This window comes from Agelaius phoeniceus, chromosome 4, assembly GCF_051311805.1.
Source record: "Agelaius phoeniceus isolate bAgePho1 chromosome 4, bAgePho1.hap1, whole genome shotgun sequence".
NCBI lineage: Eukaryota > Metazoa > Chordata > Aves > Passeriformes > Icteridae > Agelaius > Agelaius phoeniceus.
The window spans coordinates 61808193-61827674 of NC_135268.1; the positions used below are offsets into that span (position 1 = coordinate 61808193).

Genomic DNA, 19482 nt, shown 5'->3' on the forward strand with positions numbered 1-19482 from the left:
AAGCACAATGATGAGAGAATAAATCATCAGCACCAAGTAAAAAAACTTCTACAGTTAGATCGTCATTTTATGTACAGCAGTCAGCCCATTTTTTGTCTCCATAGAAAAATTACACCTTCCATTATCAAATGGAATGTGTAATTATTATTATATTTATTATTATTATATTATATTTATAATGGTAATTATTATTATATTTATCTGTAAACTCTGAGATGAAGAAATATGCCTTGCACTGAAATTATGGAAGTTTTTGTGAATTAAATATAGCTGTTATAATCAGTTTTTTCCCCTACCCTTTCTATACCACCCTGAATAGAAACAACCACAAAAAAGTGATGTACACAAAGGTGTTAATGATGATTAATAGGGCAGGATATCACTTCATCTGAAGCTGGAAAAAATTGATCATATTTGATCAACAATAATTTAGTCTGGAGCATATAGGTAAAAAAAAAAACCTTCTGTGAGACCTGCTTTCCTCCAAAATGGCAGAGAAGGTGGAGTGATTCTTATGCAAGTAGATGATTCACACAGAGAAATACTATGAACCCTAGCTAGAATCAAAAAGAAGCCTCTTCCTGGCTCCAGATAACTCTAAAAATCAGAACTGCCAAGATGAGTTCAGGTCAGTGCCTTTACAACCTCAGAGGCTGGGATTTGAGGTTCCACCTCTAAAATAGATTTTATTTTTCTAAGAAATATAACTTAGCTTGAAACACTTGCAACACCTACGAATAAAATGCAACTTGGACCCTGAAGTACATAGTGAAAGTAATTTAACTGCAGAGGATGTGTAACTATGGGTAGGCTAACAGATGGAATTAATGGAGGAGGTCAGCCCTCTTAAAAGTGTGTTGTGTCATTTATTTAAACAGCCAATAGAAATCTGGCCAGTTTAAGAGGTATCTAGTGTCTGCTGGACTCTGAGGTGCTACTCTGTGGTCAGCCAGTAATGGAATACTTGAAATTTTCTTTAATTCTCCTCTACTGGAGATCTGGCCCTTCAATGTACTCACTAGGTGTGCTGTGTATCTAATGAAATACTGCATTTTTCCATGATGAGGAGCAGCTTTTCCTGTTCCCAATCCCCACTGTACCCACAGCCAATGCTGTGCAACCCCACTGCCTGCAGCTGGATCCCCCAGGCAGGCCCAGGCTGTAGCTGGGATGTGCCCCAGCAGCTGGAGCAGGCAGGGACACTCCAGGCACACTTCTGCTGCCAGTCACAACTGGTGTCCCTTATTTGAAGCCCACGGTGATGGTTTTGGTGTAAAATCACTAAATGGGAGGCAATCCCAATAGAAATGGGAATAATTCTGATCTTTAGTGTCCTTACCCACCCCAAGTGTTTAATTTGTAGTTGTGGTTAAAAATAGAAGAGATATTTTTTCAATATTCAGCTCTAGAGAGAAACTCCTCATGTCTTGGGTTCTGAATTCATAAGAAAAAGAGAACAACTCATACTGTCTCTAGGTGTTTGAGTAAAATCTTCTTCACATGGGTCCCCAACCTCCCACTAACACAGCACCAAGACTCATTTTGATCTGCAAGAACAATGCCTTCAGAGCCACTGCCCTGAGGAGCAGAGAGAAAAGAGGTTTATTCACTTCTTCTGGCATGTTTGGAATTACAGAGACCTTTGCATGGATAAGATTGATGGATGTCTCACTGAGGATTTTGTTGTTAACTTAATTTAAAGAATTTTCCTTCACCTGGGGATCATTCTGATAAATTTTATTGCAGGATAAAACAGTTTGGTACACTGATATTTGACATTTTATTCCCATAGCAACTTCCCTCAGAGAGCCTTCCAGTTCAGTTATTAATGAGGTTATTTTCATAGAAACTCTCAGGGAGGTGAATATTCCCACTTTCCAGCTGAAAAAGATGCTTCATAGTCCATTATGTGTATCCTGATCTCACAGGGAAGTCTATTACAGTAAAGGGAAATTTAGATTTTCTATATTGTAGCAATAGATTTTCTCAAGGAGTATCTTTTCTGCTGCTTATACCTGTCAACCTATTTCTCCTTGCAATGATTTCAGAGATTGTTTTTGTCAGCTCATCCATAAGAGAACAACAGGGTCGATCAGAATCTCTTTTCTCAACAAAAAAGGTGCTACATTTTATCACTTAACAGGGGTCTTACATTTTATGTTGGAGCAGGTCCTGAAACTTTTCTCCTTAGTTTCAATGTCAATGTCTTTTGAAAGAGCTATGAAAAGCACAGAGACTCTCAGAGGCTTCCCTGCTATTCACTGGCTGGGATAAGGGCCAGGACATCAATCCAGCTGTTCCTTGGTGACTTCTGATGTTTCCAGTGGTGCTGCTAAGTTAACAGCTTCTCTGCACCAAATCTCTGTCCTGTCACAAAACAAAACTGTTTTGATGGCAAAAAAAGGGATCTTTAATTGACACTTTTGCTGGTCTAAAAAATAATTTACTCTTGTGGGTTTATAATAGTAAAATTTTGTGAATTGCTGGTTATAGTAGGATACATGGATGAGAAGTTCCAATTACTTTCCACTGAGCCAAATGAGTCAATGAAAAGAAACCTTTCTACTGGAAAATAGGTTACCTGAATGCTATATGCTAACAGAACACAGAAGCAGCCAAAAGAGCTCTGTTATGACAAGCTAACCTCTGGTCATACTGAAGATTTAACACTGCCTGAGTAAATCCTGTTTGTTTCTGTGTGACAGTGAGGTCAGGGCTATGGACTCTGTTGGCCAGTGCATCAAACCTTATTATAACCTAATAATTCCAGTTATTCATGTCACTTAGCTGCAGTGCCAGCCTAAATAGAGAGAGAATCATGTCCTTTCATGGAATCATAGAATGGTGTGGCCATTTTCACTGGCCAGCTCCAGTGACCAGTCACACTGAATCCTGTGCACAAGAAGTGAACATACCTGCCATGCTGTGTGCTGCTTGCAACTACTAGCAAATCTTTTCTGACTTCAGAAAAGTGTTAACCAGGCTCTGGTCATTTCCAGACATCAATATTAGTTATTTAGCAAAGGTGAGGATTGTTAACCTTATTTCAGTCCATCCAGAGGAACATCTGACCTCTCATGAAATTTTTCATAGCACTGAGTTATACACCAATGTGTAAAATCCCTGATCAGCTGCTACAGGCTTTTCACAACAATCTAGTGCTATTTGCTCTTTGCTGAAAAAGAGTCATAGATTTGGTACTCCAAATTCCTTTTGCTTTTCTGTTAAATCTAATAGTAAAAGCCTATGTATTTGAAGTCCAATTGTTCTGTTTTTTTTTTTTTTTTAGCTCAATTTATAGATGTTTAACCAGACATCATAACAGAAGATAATGAGATGTTATAAAGGTCTGCTTTAAAATTACGTTTCTGAAGGATTACAGCAAACTGACCCACACAATCAAGATCATCTGGGCTGACAGCCTATCACAAATATTCAAATTCTCATTCTCAGTCCATGGTATCACATTATCAGACTGACCAGATCAGTGACCCTCCACCTTCACCGGCATGGAAGTAATATTAAAAGAGTGTTATTAGTGGTTGCCCTGCACAGGGTCAGCTCTGCACAGATCTCTCTTCTTAGTCACAGTCTGAGTCTTTCCCAATTTGTGCCTTCACTATATGCTAGTTCTATCCCCTTCTGAACTTGACTTTCAATTGATGACATCCTGGGACAGGAATTATTATAAATTTAATTGACTTTTTGCAGTGTTATCCTCCATTCATGCTTGCCTCTGTTGTATTTTGTCTCTTTTTCCTTTTAAGCCATCTCAGCTGCTGCTGGTTTAAATCTGAAGTATTTGTCAAGGGAGCTTCACCTTGGTAATTGCCTGTACCATTAATCATCCTCAGGATTTCTGAAGATCCTGCATTATCCCCCAAAAAAAGACAATTAAAACACATCATTGCCTGTGCTAATTTTTTTGCAGCTGACATCATCAGTGGTGACGTTACACAGACAGTCATTCTTTCCTGTTTTGTACTGCACTGCCAATGAAGACATGCTATGAATTTAGGCTTGATTCCTACTAGATTGTCCAGATGACTTTTTGCCATGATAACACATATTTCATGTTCCTTATATCTTCTGCCAAGCTCTGACAGCAATATTTGACCTCCTTTTTGTTGTTGTTTATTAATAAGAAACAATTTAAAATTCATTAAGGATTAACTTTGCCTTCAAATAATAGCAATTGAACTTTATATTCGCTTAAATTTTTCTGGCATAGGATGTTTACTACCATTCTTACTTATTTTCAGAAAATTAATTTGTTGCCTTCCTGGAATTGCCATCAAAGTCAAAAGACATGCTTAGCAGATAGTTTTAAATTTGTCTTTATTGCCTGTGCTCACTTACATGTGAGGGAGAATTGGTGTATATTAACATGGCAGGGATCAGTTTGATTTCTACTTTGATAAAAAGCAATTCCTGTTAAAGTAAAATACACAAATTCTGTACTGATAGGCATTATACCTTCCCTGTGGAGGTGACCATGTCATTTCAGCGCCCTTGCAGCCAGACTTGTAACCAAAGCAGCATCACAGGTGTGTCACAGGGTGTCACAATCAGATTAATCTAGTCCAAACACCCATCCTGCCATCAAAAGGGATGTGCTTGTGCTCTCCTCTGTTCTCGCTGCTGCAGCATGCCAGACATGGTGTCTCTCTGATTGCCTCATTTTCTTGCCAGTTTTCCAAAGAACAAGTCTTTTCCTGGATGGTCATGTGCTCCCTTCATAGCATCACATGAAAAGGTTCATAAAGGGCTAAAATACAGTGAGGTGGACTGTGAGAGATCTTTGGTGTGGTGTAGGGCCCAAAGCATATATTTCTGATGGTGGGAAATATAAATATTTTCTACTTCCAGTCATTATTATGCTGTGTGAAAATAGAAATCTTTCCTGTGAAAAGCCAAAAGCAAATAGAAAAGGAGAATTTCTTCAAATGTTCTCATTTCAGAAAAAAAATCAAAAATGCACTCACTCTAAATGGACACAGATAGCAGTAATAGTGAAGCAGAAATCATCATGAATCAGTACTCAGAAATTTTTCATTTCAACTGAGATCAGTGAAGACCTTTTGATTTTGTGGTTCCTTCTATTCCTTCTCCAATAAAAAAGATGAAAATGGAAACAAGGCACAAAGCAAAATGATGAGAAAGACTCCAAAACTAGGTAACTTTCTGTTTGCTTTCATTGAAGCTGAAGTCACTCATAGGAACAGAACTTTCATATTGCTTTGTATCCTTCAGACTGAGATTATTTATTTATCATAATAGTTTTTTCCCTCACCTCCTCCTGGATTTGCTCACACAAACCATCACAGGCAAGAATTGGCTTTTCATTTCCTTTATTTTCCCCCCAGCCACCTGAGAGTACTGCTGTATGCCTCTGAAAGAGAGTAACCTGTCTGAAGATGGAGGCAGCACACTAAAACCTCCAATGAGGAATTGTTACGGCAAAAATTTGGACTAGTTTTAAAGAGGCATAAAGATAAAAAAAATAACTTTATTTTTTAATCTACAGAAACACCATGGGAGAGAGATGCAGACACAAGAGCTCTTCTGATCAGTACAACTAATCTTTGCTAGTAAACACCTATTTGTGCTCAATCCTTCAGAAAGAACAGCCAATTTCACCCTGTCTGTGCTAAAATTCTTGTGGAGCAATGCAGCAGCTAAACATCCCCACACCTTCTACAGAACAAGAAACTTTTGTTTTTCCACAGGATAACAATCACTGCAGCCCCTGGAGTCACTGGTGCTGCTGGTGAAGCCTTCACTGGGCTTCCAGGGGCAACCTCTCTGTAGACTTTAGGCAAAACTGATCATTGTGTTCTTAGACCAAAACCCATCGATGCAGGACGGCCCCATCGTGGTGAAAAACGTGCTCTGACTCCATGATTTCAGAAGGCTGAAGAAATGCTTTATTAGCTACATTATATTACACTGATCCAATACTGTAACTGCACTAAAGAGATACTGGAGAAAACCCTGTGACTGTCTGGTGGCAGCCACGACCCAGCTCTGACCCAGCTGGCCAATCAGTCCAAACAAGCCTCACCTTTGGTAAACAATCCCCATAACACATTCCACGTGTGCCAAACAGCAGCAGCAGCAAACGGAGATAAGAATTGTTTTCTCTTTGCCCTCTGTGCTGCCTTCCCCAGGAAAAATCCTGGGAGAGAGAATTATGTCTCTCTCTGTTCAGAGGATGTGAATACCACAAAATCCTACAGCATTCTATAGCTGTAAGATTCTGTCCTGACTTCAGTGGCTGGCAGACAAATCCTCCCAGTGGCTCACAGATGCTGACATCCACATCCCTAAAAGCATCAGATGTCTTTTCTTGATTTTTGGTTTGGTGATAGACCTCCAGTTTCCCAGGCAAAGTCTGGAGATTGTGGGATGGCACTCAGGAGTTTCAGTTTAAACTTCCTGCAGAGAAAAGCTGTAACAATTTGCAGTCTCTTCTACTTGCGCAAGGAGAAAACTTTGTTTGACAGGCTTCAGGTAGCTGCCTAATACATTTTTCAGAATAGATGTATTTAATGGCAGTATCATTTTAATTTGGCTTATTGGCTTATTTAATAAGCAGCTCTGGAAAGAAATTTTCATTTGATCCTGGGTTCAAACAGATTCTTGTTTACCAAAGACTCACAGTTTCCTTGTGAATGCAAAATCTCATCTTGTCTTTTTTTTTTTTTTGCAGCTTTTATAGAATAGCATTAGAAATACAATTATGTTCTTCTACAGAATTAAAAAGGAAGAAGAGTTTTGAAAATCAGTACTTAGATCTTTTTTACTTAGCAGCTTGGTTACTTTCAAATGCTAATTTTCTTTAGAATTTCAATTTTACTTCTGGTTGTGGCAACACATGCCTGTTCTGTAACAGTGCAAATTATTAGCTGATTCACCAAATTCTTCCAGTCTGTTTTTATAGCATTTTGAAAAATGGAAGGCTCTTTTAGTTCTTTCCAATATTCATTTTAACTAACACATTCAGAAAATTTCCCAGCCATTTAGGGAAAACCCCACTCATTTTAATGATGTGATGTGAGGTGGATTTCACTAATTACAGTGTAGAACCCCATGATGCTGACACTGCTTTGGATGAACAAAACATGCATGGTCTAAATATTCTGTGAATTTCATCAAATGTGTACTAAATTGCATGTGAAGTACTGCCTTGTAGGAGGATTGACATAAGGAAATCAGAATGTCTGTAATGCATCACAGCAGATGTTCTTTAGCCCACTCTTTTATCTATGGTATCAGCTATTTATTTATAGAATATAGAAATAAGAGAGGTATAAATAAAATCACATTGCTGCTTTTCCAACACCCTGGTACTGAGATTTTCTCCCCATTTTAATAAGGGAAAAGGTTACTTCCCCTATGTCTTGTTTAAATGTGACATATATGGAAGATAAGAACTCTGTCACCCTGTTTTCTTTTTCCTTTTGAACAGACTTTTCCTCTGAAAACAATTTTAATGGATAATTGAACTTGTTGCCAAATTCAAATGCTGTTACTTTCCCAGATAAAAATTAAGCCTTATGCTGGGAAAACAAAACTGGTTTTGAAAGTTTGAATGGAATTCAAGTTTACCTTTTCAGATCTTCTGGCCCAGTTCAAAGCTGGACTACATTTCTGTGATGTGACATTTCTTCAAAGGTGTTGGGATCTGATCCTTGTATCCCTTATGCAGATCCAGCCCCTGTTCACAGCTCCCACAGCCCAGCACCAGCAGCCCAGGGGAGCAAAGCCCAGGCCATGCCCAGGACAGCTCTGACAGGGAGATGCAGCCTCAGATCCCAGCCTGCAGGTGCCTTCACAAGGGAAAAAAATACAGAGTGAGCTGTTGTGAAAAAGCCACTTTGGATCAGTCAAGAGCTCTGAAATGAAAGTCTTTTGACAGTACAGAAATGTTTCACTTCCACTGAAGAAAGTGAAGTATGCAAACACGATCAGACTCAAATGCATTGTACAGTTCAAAACAAAATTAGCTGAATTCTAAATAAAATCTGTTTTGCATACAATGATCTAAAATTCTTTCTAATTGCAAATAAATTCTGAATAATTATAAAAACATATTAACATAATTAATTTATATTGAGACTAAAACACTTATTAATCATGAAGAATTGAGACATTGTAATGCAATTTAAATACAAAGGCCCTAAATATGATTGGAAACATCATGATTCATCATTAGTGAGATAAAACTTGCTCTTAAAGTTCTTTTTGATCATGTATCTCTATCTAACTAGTAAGTTTCCCAGTCAAATAATGTATAGCAATGTTCAATTTTACTCAGAAACCTGTGGAGCTATGCAGATTTGTACTCTTCCTTCACTTCAAAGGCATGCCTGGCTTTATCATTCTGTCAGCAGAAATTCATTTCTTCCTTAATTTAAGCAGAGTCTTTCTTCACTAATGCTCTTATCATGAACAGAGCATGATAGAATGTGACTCCTTATGACTGCCCAAATCATTTTATGATCCTTAATTTAATTTTTAGTCTCTGTTCATGTTTCTCCTATCTATGTCCATTCAAGCAGGGGATTTTATTAGTAGTATTGAATATGTATGTCTGTGTATACTTGGTCACTCATCCTATGTGTTTTGTGTGGAAGGACAGCAACAATTTTAACAAGATCTGATAGCTGCTGGGATCTACTGATGTTCTGTCAGCACAGCCTGTGGCCCTCCCTGGAAAAGGCTGGAGCATCTGAAAAGTAGGCAGACATGGAAAGAGGACTGCAGAACTAGTTTGAAACCCTAACAGCAGAGCTATCCAATGAGTCTCAGGTCAAACCATACAGGCCAAATCTAGAAGGAAATTTGGTTTAGTTATTATTCTGTTTTCCAGATTCACAGAAACAAGAAGCATTAAACCAACCCTGCAAGACAGGGGTCAGACTTAAAAAAAAATCTGTTTTCTTGGCTAGTGGCCACATCATATCTCCTTGTTTCTGTTTTCTCTTGAGATCAGTGAGAATGAATCTCAATGTGTTGAAAAGCTCATGGTGTTAAAAATATGGCTTTACTGTACACCTCCTAATGCCTTAGTGCTCATATCTGGTTTTGGCTACTCCCAGACAGTCCAAATAAATCAGTTGGACTCAACCAGAGAAGAAGAGTCTGAATTTAGCTTATCAAGTTGTTCCAGAAAGGCCCCTACTTCATTTTTAATTCTGCAAAGCATGTGCATGCCAGTGCTTTGGCCACATTCAGTTGGATATTTTCTCTAGGAGAAACAAAGTTCTTTCAGGTAATGGTTATTGAGTGTATTTGGATTAATCACATATACATACAATTAATATTCCTCAGCTGCAGTGAGAAAACAGATGTCAGCTCAACCTAGAATCCACTCAATATTGCCTCTTTAGCTAAATGTAATTTACATTTGAACAAATATTGTACATGAGAATATTTTGAACAGTAAAACTGCAAGTGAAAGGGTCAAAATCTTATATTCCTTTGTAAGATCATAAATCAGACACACAATACATAATGGTGTGTTGCTGATGTAACTTTGGGTTTTTTTGGTTCAAGTAAATATAGTATTTGTGAATAATGCAGCAGAGGTGAATGCATATACTTCATTGTTTTAACATATATCATTATGTAGATAGCGCTGATTAAAAAAATAATAGACATTTCCACTAAAACTATCCAGTGTTTTTGCAGTGTGGTTGTAAAAACACAAGTCTGTGATGTGAATATTTCCTCCAAAGTATACTTTGTCCTCAGGGAGCAGTGGAGAAAGAAATAAGTATTTTATCTTTCACCAGAAAGTTTGATACCAAATATCTGCTCCATCAGGGCTTGTGCAGTTTGTAGGACATGCAAGAGAAGGTGTGGTGTGAAATGGAAACTGGGTTCTGTTCTCAGCTCTGCCACAACCTCATGTGTGGGGTTTGAATCAATTTTCTGATCTCTATACCTCTGCTTCCACAGTGGTGTAGACTCCTCAAGCTTTAAAAATGGCTTTCAGTCTTCATGGTGCTTTTATCACTATTACCTGAATTGGCTTTTACTATTCTCCCAATTACTTGTGTGTCTGAGCTCCAAGGTGCTTTCCATACCTAATTTTACAGCTGCCTGGAGATGTAATAATTCATTTTTCTACAGAGAGCAGCAGAAGATTTTGGAGCACTCACCTGAGGTCACATGAGAAGACTGTGGCAGCAGAGATGCTCCTGTGTAAAACTCAGGCACAAACCACAGCACCATCCTCCTGGATATTCCTGAAAGTTTTTGAGTACACTAATACATTTGACCAATTATCTAAAACAGTTAGAACCCCATTTTTTTGCTTTTCATGGCAAGCAGGATGAAACCTTTAATTCAGTTGTGCATCCTGTTGCCATTATCTGGCTCTTATTTGTTCAAGATCAAACTGCTGGAAAATGCTCTACATGGGGCTAATTTGAAAATATCTAATATTCTAATCCAAGTGAGGTATGCTTGCATTAATAGTCATTAATAGAGAGTTGAATTTGTGCAAAGGGATGAATTGAAGGTTTATTTGAGTATGACTGAATGGAAAGAAACAAAATAAAGTATTTATATGTATATGTACAACACATTGCTGAAATTAACAGGCATCCATAGCTCTAATACCACACCATGAAACAGGTGTCATAAATGCTGATCTGTTTTCTCTCTTAGTTAGCAAAATATCTGGTTTATCTATATTCCTTAGTTTTGAATTAATGGAGAAGTTTTAAGGGATGGAGGTGGGAGATGAGGGAGTGGAAATTATGATACTTGATTTTTCCAAATTGATGGAAATCAAAAAAACTGGAAATAAACTCTCTCATGGTGTTGTTAATAAGTTTAACTGTGGGTTTACTTGCATGAAAAATTACCTGAAGACAATACAAACAAATTTTGTTTTCTGAAAATAGTTCATATTCTTATACTCAAATTCTGAGACAATGTGTAAGACCTCCAAAGTATGGTGTGGGAATAAAATGAAAGTGCTCAAGGAGTTGGAAAATATTTTTTTTCTCTGTAAAAGAAAGTATTCTCTTGAGAATTGAATTATTTTCTCTTGAGTAAAGAAAGCTATTTTCAAAAGTAATAGTCATATTACTGACACTGAAGAAAATGTCCTTCTGCCAGCCATACCATTATCTCAGTGGGGCTTTGTACTAGAAAAATGTCATTAGCTACAACACCAGGCACCACAAGAACAAGACAGGCCATGTTTTGGAGGACAAGAATTTAATATTCCTGATGTCCTTGTTGCACAGAGAAAATGGCAGTGTTTGAACTTGATGGTATTTTCAACATTGGAAAATGACAGAGGTCATGATGAGCTGTAATTCTTCTCAGAGTAAGTGGTGATACTTTGGCATCAAATTTTCACCAGAAAAGACACAAAAAGCACATACTCAACATGAAAAAAAGATTGAGATGAACAAAATTAGCCCAAAATTTTGAGAGTGTGAGATTAAAAACCTCTGAGGAAAACACCTGGGGTGTATGGCTAATGTGGTACCAAGGTGGCAGTGAACTTAGCTCAACCCTTCACTGCTATCAGGGAGGTGCTGCTGTGTCCTAGATGGGAATGTTGCTTGAAGGCCCTTAGTGTTACTCAGTGAATTTGGTGAACTCAGTGAAATAGTCTCAGCTGCAAGGTAGCCCACTTTTTATTCTGTCCTAATATTAAAAAGCAGGAACTTCCTCAGTTTGTGAATCTGCACTGTTGGGAGTATGTTTCAATGATCAAAAGAGACTGAATTGTCACACTTCAGTGAATTATCCCTTTCCAGAGAGCCACAGTGGCTGCAAGCCTTGCTCATTTTAGATGCAGGCTCAGGCATGTTTACATATTTCCTCAGTCATTTAAAATTGGCTTTATTTTCTCCTGCAAAAAACGCATTACAATAATTGTACCTTAATTTAAATAATGCTCATGGGACTGTTAGCTATAAAATTTTTTTTTTTCTTAATGAAGATATGAAAATGTAATATCTCACTTTTTTTCAAGTTAAACATAACAATTGAGAAAATTTGATCAATTAGTTGCATCTATGATTTTTAGCCACTTATTTAGCTTACTAGTAATCCATCTTCAACTCCATGTTCTAGTGCCTCATTTAATAATTTCATTTGTATGGAAGTCTAATTTACAAATAATCTAATTAAAAATTTAAGTTGTTCTAGTCATTCAGAGCAATAAACACAGGAAAGATGGAAGTGCAGAGAAATAGAAGTTATGTGGACAATAAAAAATATCCTTTACATAGCTACAGATAAATGCTTAAACTTAGTTTTACAAAAACAAAATCATTCTTCAAACTGATGTATTTCAAAACATGTCAGATCTCAGAATATAATACAGTCAAGTATTACTGAAATGTGACTTGACTCAAATTGAGATAATTACAGACTGATTCTACAATTTCTCACTTGTTTTGGCAACTGGACTCAGCTGAATGACTGCAAGGTAAAGAACAAATTCAAAATAAGCTTTTTTAACGAATGTGCATGTTAAATACTTAACAAAATAAGCAGAAACATGAGAAAGTTTGAAAACAGAGGAGTGACACAAAAACCACCAGCATGCTGTGCTGAATTTTAGGATTATTTTTTCCCATCAAAGAAATTAATGAGATTCACATGTTGTTTAGGATATTTTCTACACTGTGTTGAATTCCTACCTAAATTAAGGGTCATCTTAGACAGCCCAGCACTTGGGAGGGATGAGTGGTAGGCACAGGATTTAAGTGGAAGTAAGTTCATGTGGAAGGGGGTTTTGCAAAACTGACTATCTTGTTCATCAGACCAGCAAGAACTACAAGAGATTTTACACTGTAAAATCTCTCAGCAGAGACCCCAGCTGCAGGTTGCTTGCAGACAATCCTGCTTCTCAAACATCTGGGCAGCCCCAATTCTCACAGGATACAGCTCAAATTTTTTTTCTCAATTTTCAATTTCCAATCAGGTTGTAAATCCTTTCCAAGGTCATGCATTTTTATTTCAGTATCCAAATTCTAAAGCTGCTTTATTCACCATCTTTGTTTCCTGCAGAACAGAGTCTGCTGCTCTCAGCCCTGTCAGCTCTGGGCTTGATTTGTCTCCAGCAATTACCAGGAAGGTGGTTGCTATGCTGCACTAATGAAAAGAGCAACCATGTTTCCTTGAAGGCAGTATAAGCAAGCATAAATAAACAAATTCTTTGTGGTGTTAATAGTGTAAATGAGATATTATTGCACCAGAGAAAGTAAGATATTAACCCGTTTTAGAGGCCTGATAGCTATCAACCTTTCAACTTTCTATGCAGAGCTTAGCTTGAGATGGATAACTTTTTTTGGCAAATATTTATATTATGAGTTTTATAGAATTTTCTCCTTCATCTTGATGTGTCACGTTTTTGTTGTGTTTGTTCTTGTTGCCACACTTTTGGGTGGACATGGCCCAGGTTGCCCAGAGAGGCTGTGGCTGCCCCATCCCTGGAGAGCTCAGGGCCAGGCTGGATGGGGCTTTGAGAAACCAGTTCAGGGAAAAGTGGCCCTGCCCATGACAGGAGGGTTGGAATGAGATAATCCTTAAGGTCCCTTCCAACCCAAACCATTGTATGGTTCTATGATTTTTCCAGTGGTGGTCTGTCTCCACAATTTTGCTAGTTACTGTTACATCAATGAGAGGTGCATAGATGAAGGTCCATGGGCAAAGCCAGGAACATAAGTTTTAATTAAAAAAAGAGTCCTGTTATGTTGCACTGAACCTTGTCATCTCTGGTTCACTGAATTTAGCTCTTAAGTGTGATTTTTTCTGAGAAGTGACTGTAAAAACTCTATCACACATTGTTGTGTTTGTATTTCGGTGACTTTGCATCAATTTTGTTCAGGATGCTGGAATTTTTTTAAAACCACCAGATATACCAATGAAGATTTGAAGGTCATGCTGTGTTTAAACTCATGTAACACTAATAAAAATGGCATTTCTGAGAAATGAAATCTCATTCACCCTACCAGCAAAGCACTTCAGTGTCTAGAGCAGGCTGTGCTATCAGGTTTTCCTGAAGTGCAAGTAAATCCATTCCACTTTCAACCTAAAATGCAATCTCTCAAAACAAACTTATGCTAAAATTATGAAATAGTCTTACAATATTAGCATTATGTATTGCATTAAGGTGGAAGACTTTGGTGATCATACTACCTCATCAAGTATGTAATCTTCCATCACTGTAACAAAATATGGGAATTATCTTGAAGAGTGACTAATGTAAAAATTCTAACCATATGTTATTACATATCTGTAGGTAGAGGGTGTTACTTTCTTGAATTATTCAGTGTCCTTTTAATAGATCTTAATATTTCTGGAAAATACTGAGCAATTTTTGCTAATGGCTGTAAGATGCTAACTTTTGTCTTGTTACTTGGTTAGGACAGAGATATATTTCTCTTTGGAGATACTGGGCACTGAAGACATTGGTCCAAGATGAATTGATGAACAAAATGAATGCAACATATTTTAAAGCAAACTTCTTTTTTGCTAGCTATTAAGTATATTTGGTGTTTTAAGAGGAAAAATTGAATACCACATTGTAAAAAGACATTAGTTGGACACACTGTAATTTCTTTTCTTATCTGATGTCTGATTCTGACTTAGCACACTACAAACTATTTTCCTTTTCTTCTCTCCTTTATTTTGCAGTTAACTTTGACCACTTTCAAATATTGCGGGCTATTGGGAAAGGGAGTTTTGGAAAGGTAAGAATCAACTTATTTTTAGCAGTTAAATCTCTAATAGGGAATACCTTTGTGTTTTTCTATCTTGATTATGGTAAAAGAATAGGTTTTGTAGTCTTTTCCTTCATAAGGACATCTGGCCACCAGAATGAACTGTCTCTTCATTAAATTATTTCTATTATAATCTATTCACTAAAATTAATTGAGCCAAAGTTATTATAATAATTGATTATTCCAAATGGAGATTAGCAGAATTTAGAAATCTGTCCTGGAAACAAAAATCAACAAAAAGGTAGGAGCAGACTACTTCTTTAGACAGTCCACCAAAGTGATCTTGTTCTTAACTCTCTGAGCTTATTTGTGTCTTTAAAATAATTGTAGTGTTTTAAAGGTACTTTACATAGAATAAATCCTCTTGGCACTGTGTAAACTGACATACAATATAATTATGATCACTGAGTAAATGTTGGTTCAATTCAACAGGATTTTTCTGAAACAGAGAAGATTAATGGTTTGTTTACACTTGAGTAGACAACATTTCTTTCCTATAAATAGTGATTATGACAAGGTTTTAAGTTTATAATACAAAGCCACATAGCCCCATATAATGCAAATACAAAGCCACAAAGTCAGAGAAAATACTATTTAAAAATGTTAGAAACCACTTCTCACAGGAATAGATCTGAAGGTGAAATATAACTGATACTTGATCAGGTGACTGATGGAACAACAGCTGTTTAAATCTTGATTTCAATGATTCCTGAGTAAATGCCAGCTCAGTGCTGGTGAGGCACTTCTGTAGCCATGCATTAAGAACACACAAAGGATTTTGCTGGTTCTTGGCCTCCAAGCAGAACAATGACTTTAATTTTAGAGAGGCCAGAAATACTTCTTGCAGAACAGCATGGTCCCTCATGGCACAGTCCTTATTCAATTCAGTAGTTTTCACAGAAACTGTCTTTGAGGTCAACAGGAGTATATCCTGCTTGGGCAAAAAAAGTGCTTAAAAACCCCTTAAAATCAGGGCAGCAGAGATCTGTGATTGTTTATTATCACAGTACAGAGGTGGAATACCAAGTCAAACTAAATGAAGGTCCAAGAGTGCAAGTTATGTATAGGAAAAAAAATTAAAGACATATCCAAATCATGTTGACCCTCACAGAGAAAAAGCTACTTAGATCAGAGTTCAGCATTGTTGGTTTCAAGGTGCCTACTTCTGAATTCACTTGGCAAATTTTTAACATACAAAGAAAACTTGTTTCATCAGAATTTCTAACCTGCCCTCTTCCAATGTACTTGGAATCACTAGTGACTGGAATATGCTAAGCATAACTAGTGTAAAGGTCTTCCACAAACAAACAAACAACAAACAAATTTTTAATAAAGACCAAAGCATAAGCAAAGAGCTGCCTTCACCTGCTTGGCAAAGCAAGGTCACTGAAGCCAGAAAGGCTCCTTCAGGGTAGTGCCCTGCACGTCACTTGGGCACCACTGGTCCCTGCCCTGCGTGCGCCTCTTTGGGAGTGCAGCAGACAATGCACCAGGTCTGTGCCAGGTGTGTCTGCACAGATAATACCCCAGGAAGGTCTGCATGTGCCCAGGAGTGTGGCAACTGCTCCATGAGTGGCCACACACATTCTGCCACAGCTTGCCCATGACTTGGCTTGAGCAGAAGAACAGCCAGCTCACGCAGCCAGCTCAGCTGTGGCTGAGATGGTCCTAGCAGGCTCAGACCTCACCTCCTTCATCTGCCCCTAGAATGGGGAACCTGAGCTCTCAAAGGACACCTTTGAAGTGAGACTGTTTGTTTCCAGAAAAAAGAGCATGCTTGTGGCTTCTCTTCTCTCCACAAGCCTTTCCTACCCTCCTCAAAACTGCTGTGGTGTATCTTTTCCTGAAAAATATTCAACAGTGTCTAGGAGACTGCACCTGCTCTTAAGGTGTCCCTAAGAAGGATTGGGTACAGAGGCAGCAGCTGAAAGCAGGGTGGCCACTTCTCAGAAAGGACGAGAACTTGAGATACAAAGTATTTGGTACTAAATGGCCTAGGAGTTCCTGTGACAGCAAATGTTGTGACTGTGAATTGAAAAGGCCAAAGGCAAGGCAGGGAGCTGATTTCTGACCAGCTGTGGGGACAGATCCCAGGTGCTGAGGCAGCCAGTCCCAGTGGAGGAGCTGAGTGCTGAGCATCACCTTGAGCTCTGTGCACACAAGTGAGCTGAGCAGCACGGAGGCTCTGCCATACCAGATGCCTCCTGCAGCAATATCCTGCACAGGTTGCTGTGGCAACCAGAGTAATTTAAGAAATATTGAGAGAGAGAGAGACAGAGATATTGTACCAAGAGCAATAAAATAAAAAAATAGAGCATGTCTTAAAACATCCTATTTCTCTCAGAAAACAGAAAAGGCCACAGAGGAGCCATAAAGGAAGCAGGCAGTTTAGGAAAGCGTGGCACTGAACATGGTGTTATACACTGCAAGATGCTGGAGCACAGCAGACCCCGAGCAGTAAACACCCTGCAATAGAGATTAACAGTCCTGCATCCTTTTTTGACATTTTCTGCTGCCAGGTACTTCCAGAAGGACAATAATAGGAAAAGTTGCCAGCAACACGGCTTCTAAATGAACAATAAAGGCAGGACTGACTCACAGAGATAGACATTTGAAATGGTGACTGATTTACCATGTTGTGCTTTTGGCTATGTTATAATAGGTCATTTTAAAATGGGCTTCTTTCTTTCCCTTGCCCATGGAAGGAAAAACAAGGTGATTTGTCAGAAGCCTGTACTCATCTGGGAAAAAGAAACCTGTTACACCAAGGACTTTCCTGTTGCATTTGACAACTGCAAAATAAGGATTTAAGTTTAGAGGGAACTCATACTTTAAACTTGGTCTCTCTTATGGAACTCCATTTTCACCAATACAGATTCCCCAAAGCAGAGAACCATACTCATATAAACCTGAACCTTATAAACAAGAACCATACTCATATAAACCTGTAAAAAAATAGATATTTCTAGAAATATCATAGAAACATTCACCACTTTCCTGAGTGCCATGCAGAAGAGTGGATCAAAATCAACCAAGCCTTCATAAAGCAGGCTTGTTTTATTTTTCTGTACAATGTGAAAGGGCAAGGGCTCCTTTGCGAGGGCAGAGACAGTAGAAACAGGGACATAAGATATGTTAGAAGTGCTTGTGTCTCCTGCTTAATCTGGCTATTTTTTTTCACTATTGTTATATGTAGAGCTATCACTCTTCTCAAACAAAATATTGCAAAAAATTATATATTTGAAGATCATCCAATAAGTACAAAACCAACAAGGATCGAAATACAAGAATTCTCATTGTCCTTTACTGCAACAATAACCACATAATTGCAGGGTTACTGCTGCACAATAATTTGTATTCAGGTGTAACAACTAGTTCTCAGAGATATTATAGTAACAATTTTCTCTGACTTCTCTGTTCTTGGGAGCAGTTATATTAAACAATCTAACATCCTTAAATTGAATTCAAATTATAATTTCAAGGTACAAACTCTCTCCTGTTTGTCAAAATGCTGAGACACAAGACTTAGTTCTGATTAATTTGGTTGAATAAAACAGTGACTTCCTGTGATGAAGTAAAATTGAAATTACAGTGGTGTAAACCAGATGGGAGCCCAGAATCATGTCTGCACTGATTGAGGGTACTTTAGTAAATAGTATGCAAAATACTTCAGAAAAAAATATGCTTCTATCCTAAAAGCAACATAACACACCACTGCAGAATATTAATATTGTTTGAAAGTATTATGACCTGTTTTTTAGCTTCAGTTAATATGAACGGATACTAAGCAGATGCTTTGACTGCTCCAGATGTCATGCTTTGCTCAGGGGAATCTGGGAATGAATCTCCCTATTTAAAGAAAACCCCCTGGCAGCCTAAAGACATCCATTCTCCAGCCTCTTCGAGTAAATCTTGCCAGCCCTGCTTGTAGGCTGAGACTATGAGAACCAATTTTTCAGAGCACAGGGGTAGGACAGACAAGGGAGCAGTATTTCAGGCAGATGCTCAACAGCAGGTCCATCAATTCCCATCTGGAGTGCATCTGATTTCTGTCTTGTAGCCCTCTGTGCTGGGTGAGTGCCACAGCCCCTCTGCTCCTCATGGCAGCCAAAGCTGCCCCATCCCATCTATGGTGTGAGATGTAAAATATCCTACAGCAGCATGGGTGAGTGAGCAGCCCAGCTTCCAGCTCTCCACCCAGCAGTGGCCTCATGCAGAGGTTCTTCTGGCTGTGGGTTTGCCTCTCTCCTCTTTTATCATCTGTTGTGAAACCACATCTTGTGGCAGTCTGAGAGGTCTAAGTACTCCTGTGCTAAATTTAGACCAGAATTGACACTAAGTGCACCTTGTTCTTTCCACACCATGCACATAGCAGCTGTAAGTCTCTTCTAGTGGGAAACAGGAAAGATCTGTGTTTTGCAGCAAGTCTAATATTTCAGCCATCGTTGTCTTTTCTCTGGGAAGGACTTGGTGGAAGCTACCCATAGTTGCTCTCTGCCAACACAGCATTGTGCAGCTTCCTTCAGCGAGCTTCTCTGTTTTTTGCATGTGAAATCAGAGGAAATCCAAGGAGGTAGTTTAGAAGTGGGCCACAGCACATGTTGCTCTTGAAAAATGAAGATTAGCCCTGCAGCCATAATCTATTGGCTTCCTTCCCCAGATTCTGAGGGAAAGTGGCCCCAAGTCACTCTCTGGTCAAATTTCTTCTAACCTGATA

At 38.3% G+C, this 19482-nt stretch overlaps 1 protein-coding gene across 2 annotated transcripts in view; it reads left to right on the forward strand.

Moving 5' to 3' along the window:
* STK32B (serine/threonine kinase 32B) overlaps positions 1–19482 on the forward strand; it is a 157517-nt gene that overhangs the window by 14392 nt on the left and 123643 nt on the right. For both annotated transcript variants that reach the window (XM_054632932.2, XM_054632931.2), the window contains exon 2: positions 14680–14735. In XM_054632932.2, the coding sequence (XP_054488907.1) occupies positions 14680–14735 (56 nt within the window). The remainder of the gene's footprint in view (positions 1–14679; positions 14736–19482) is intronic.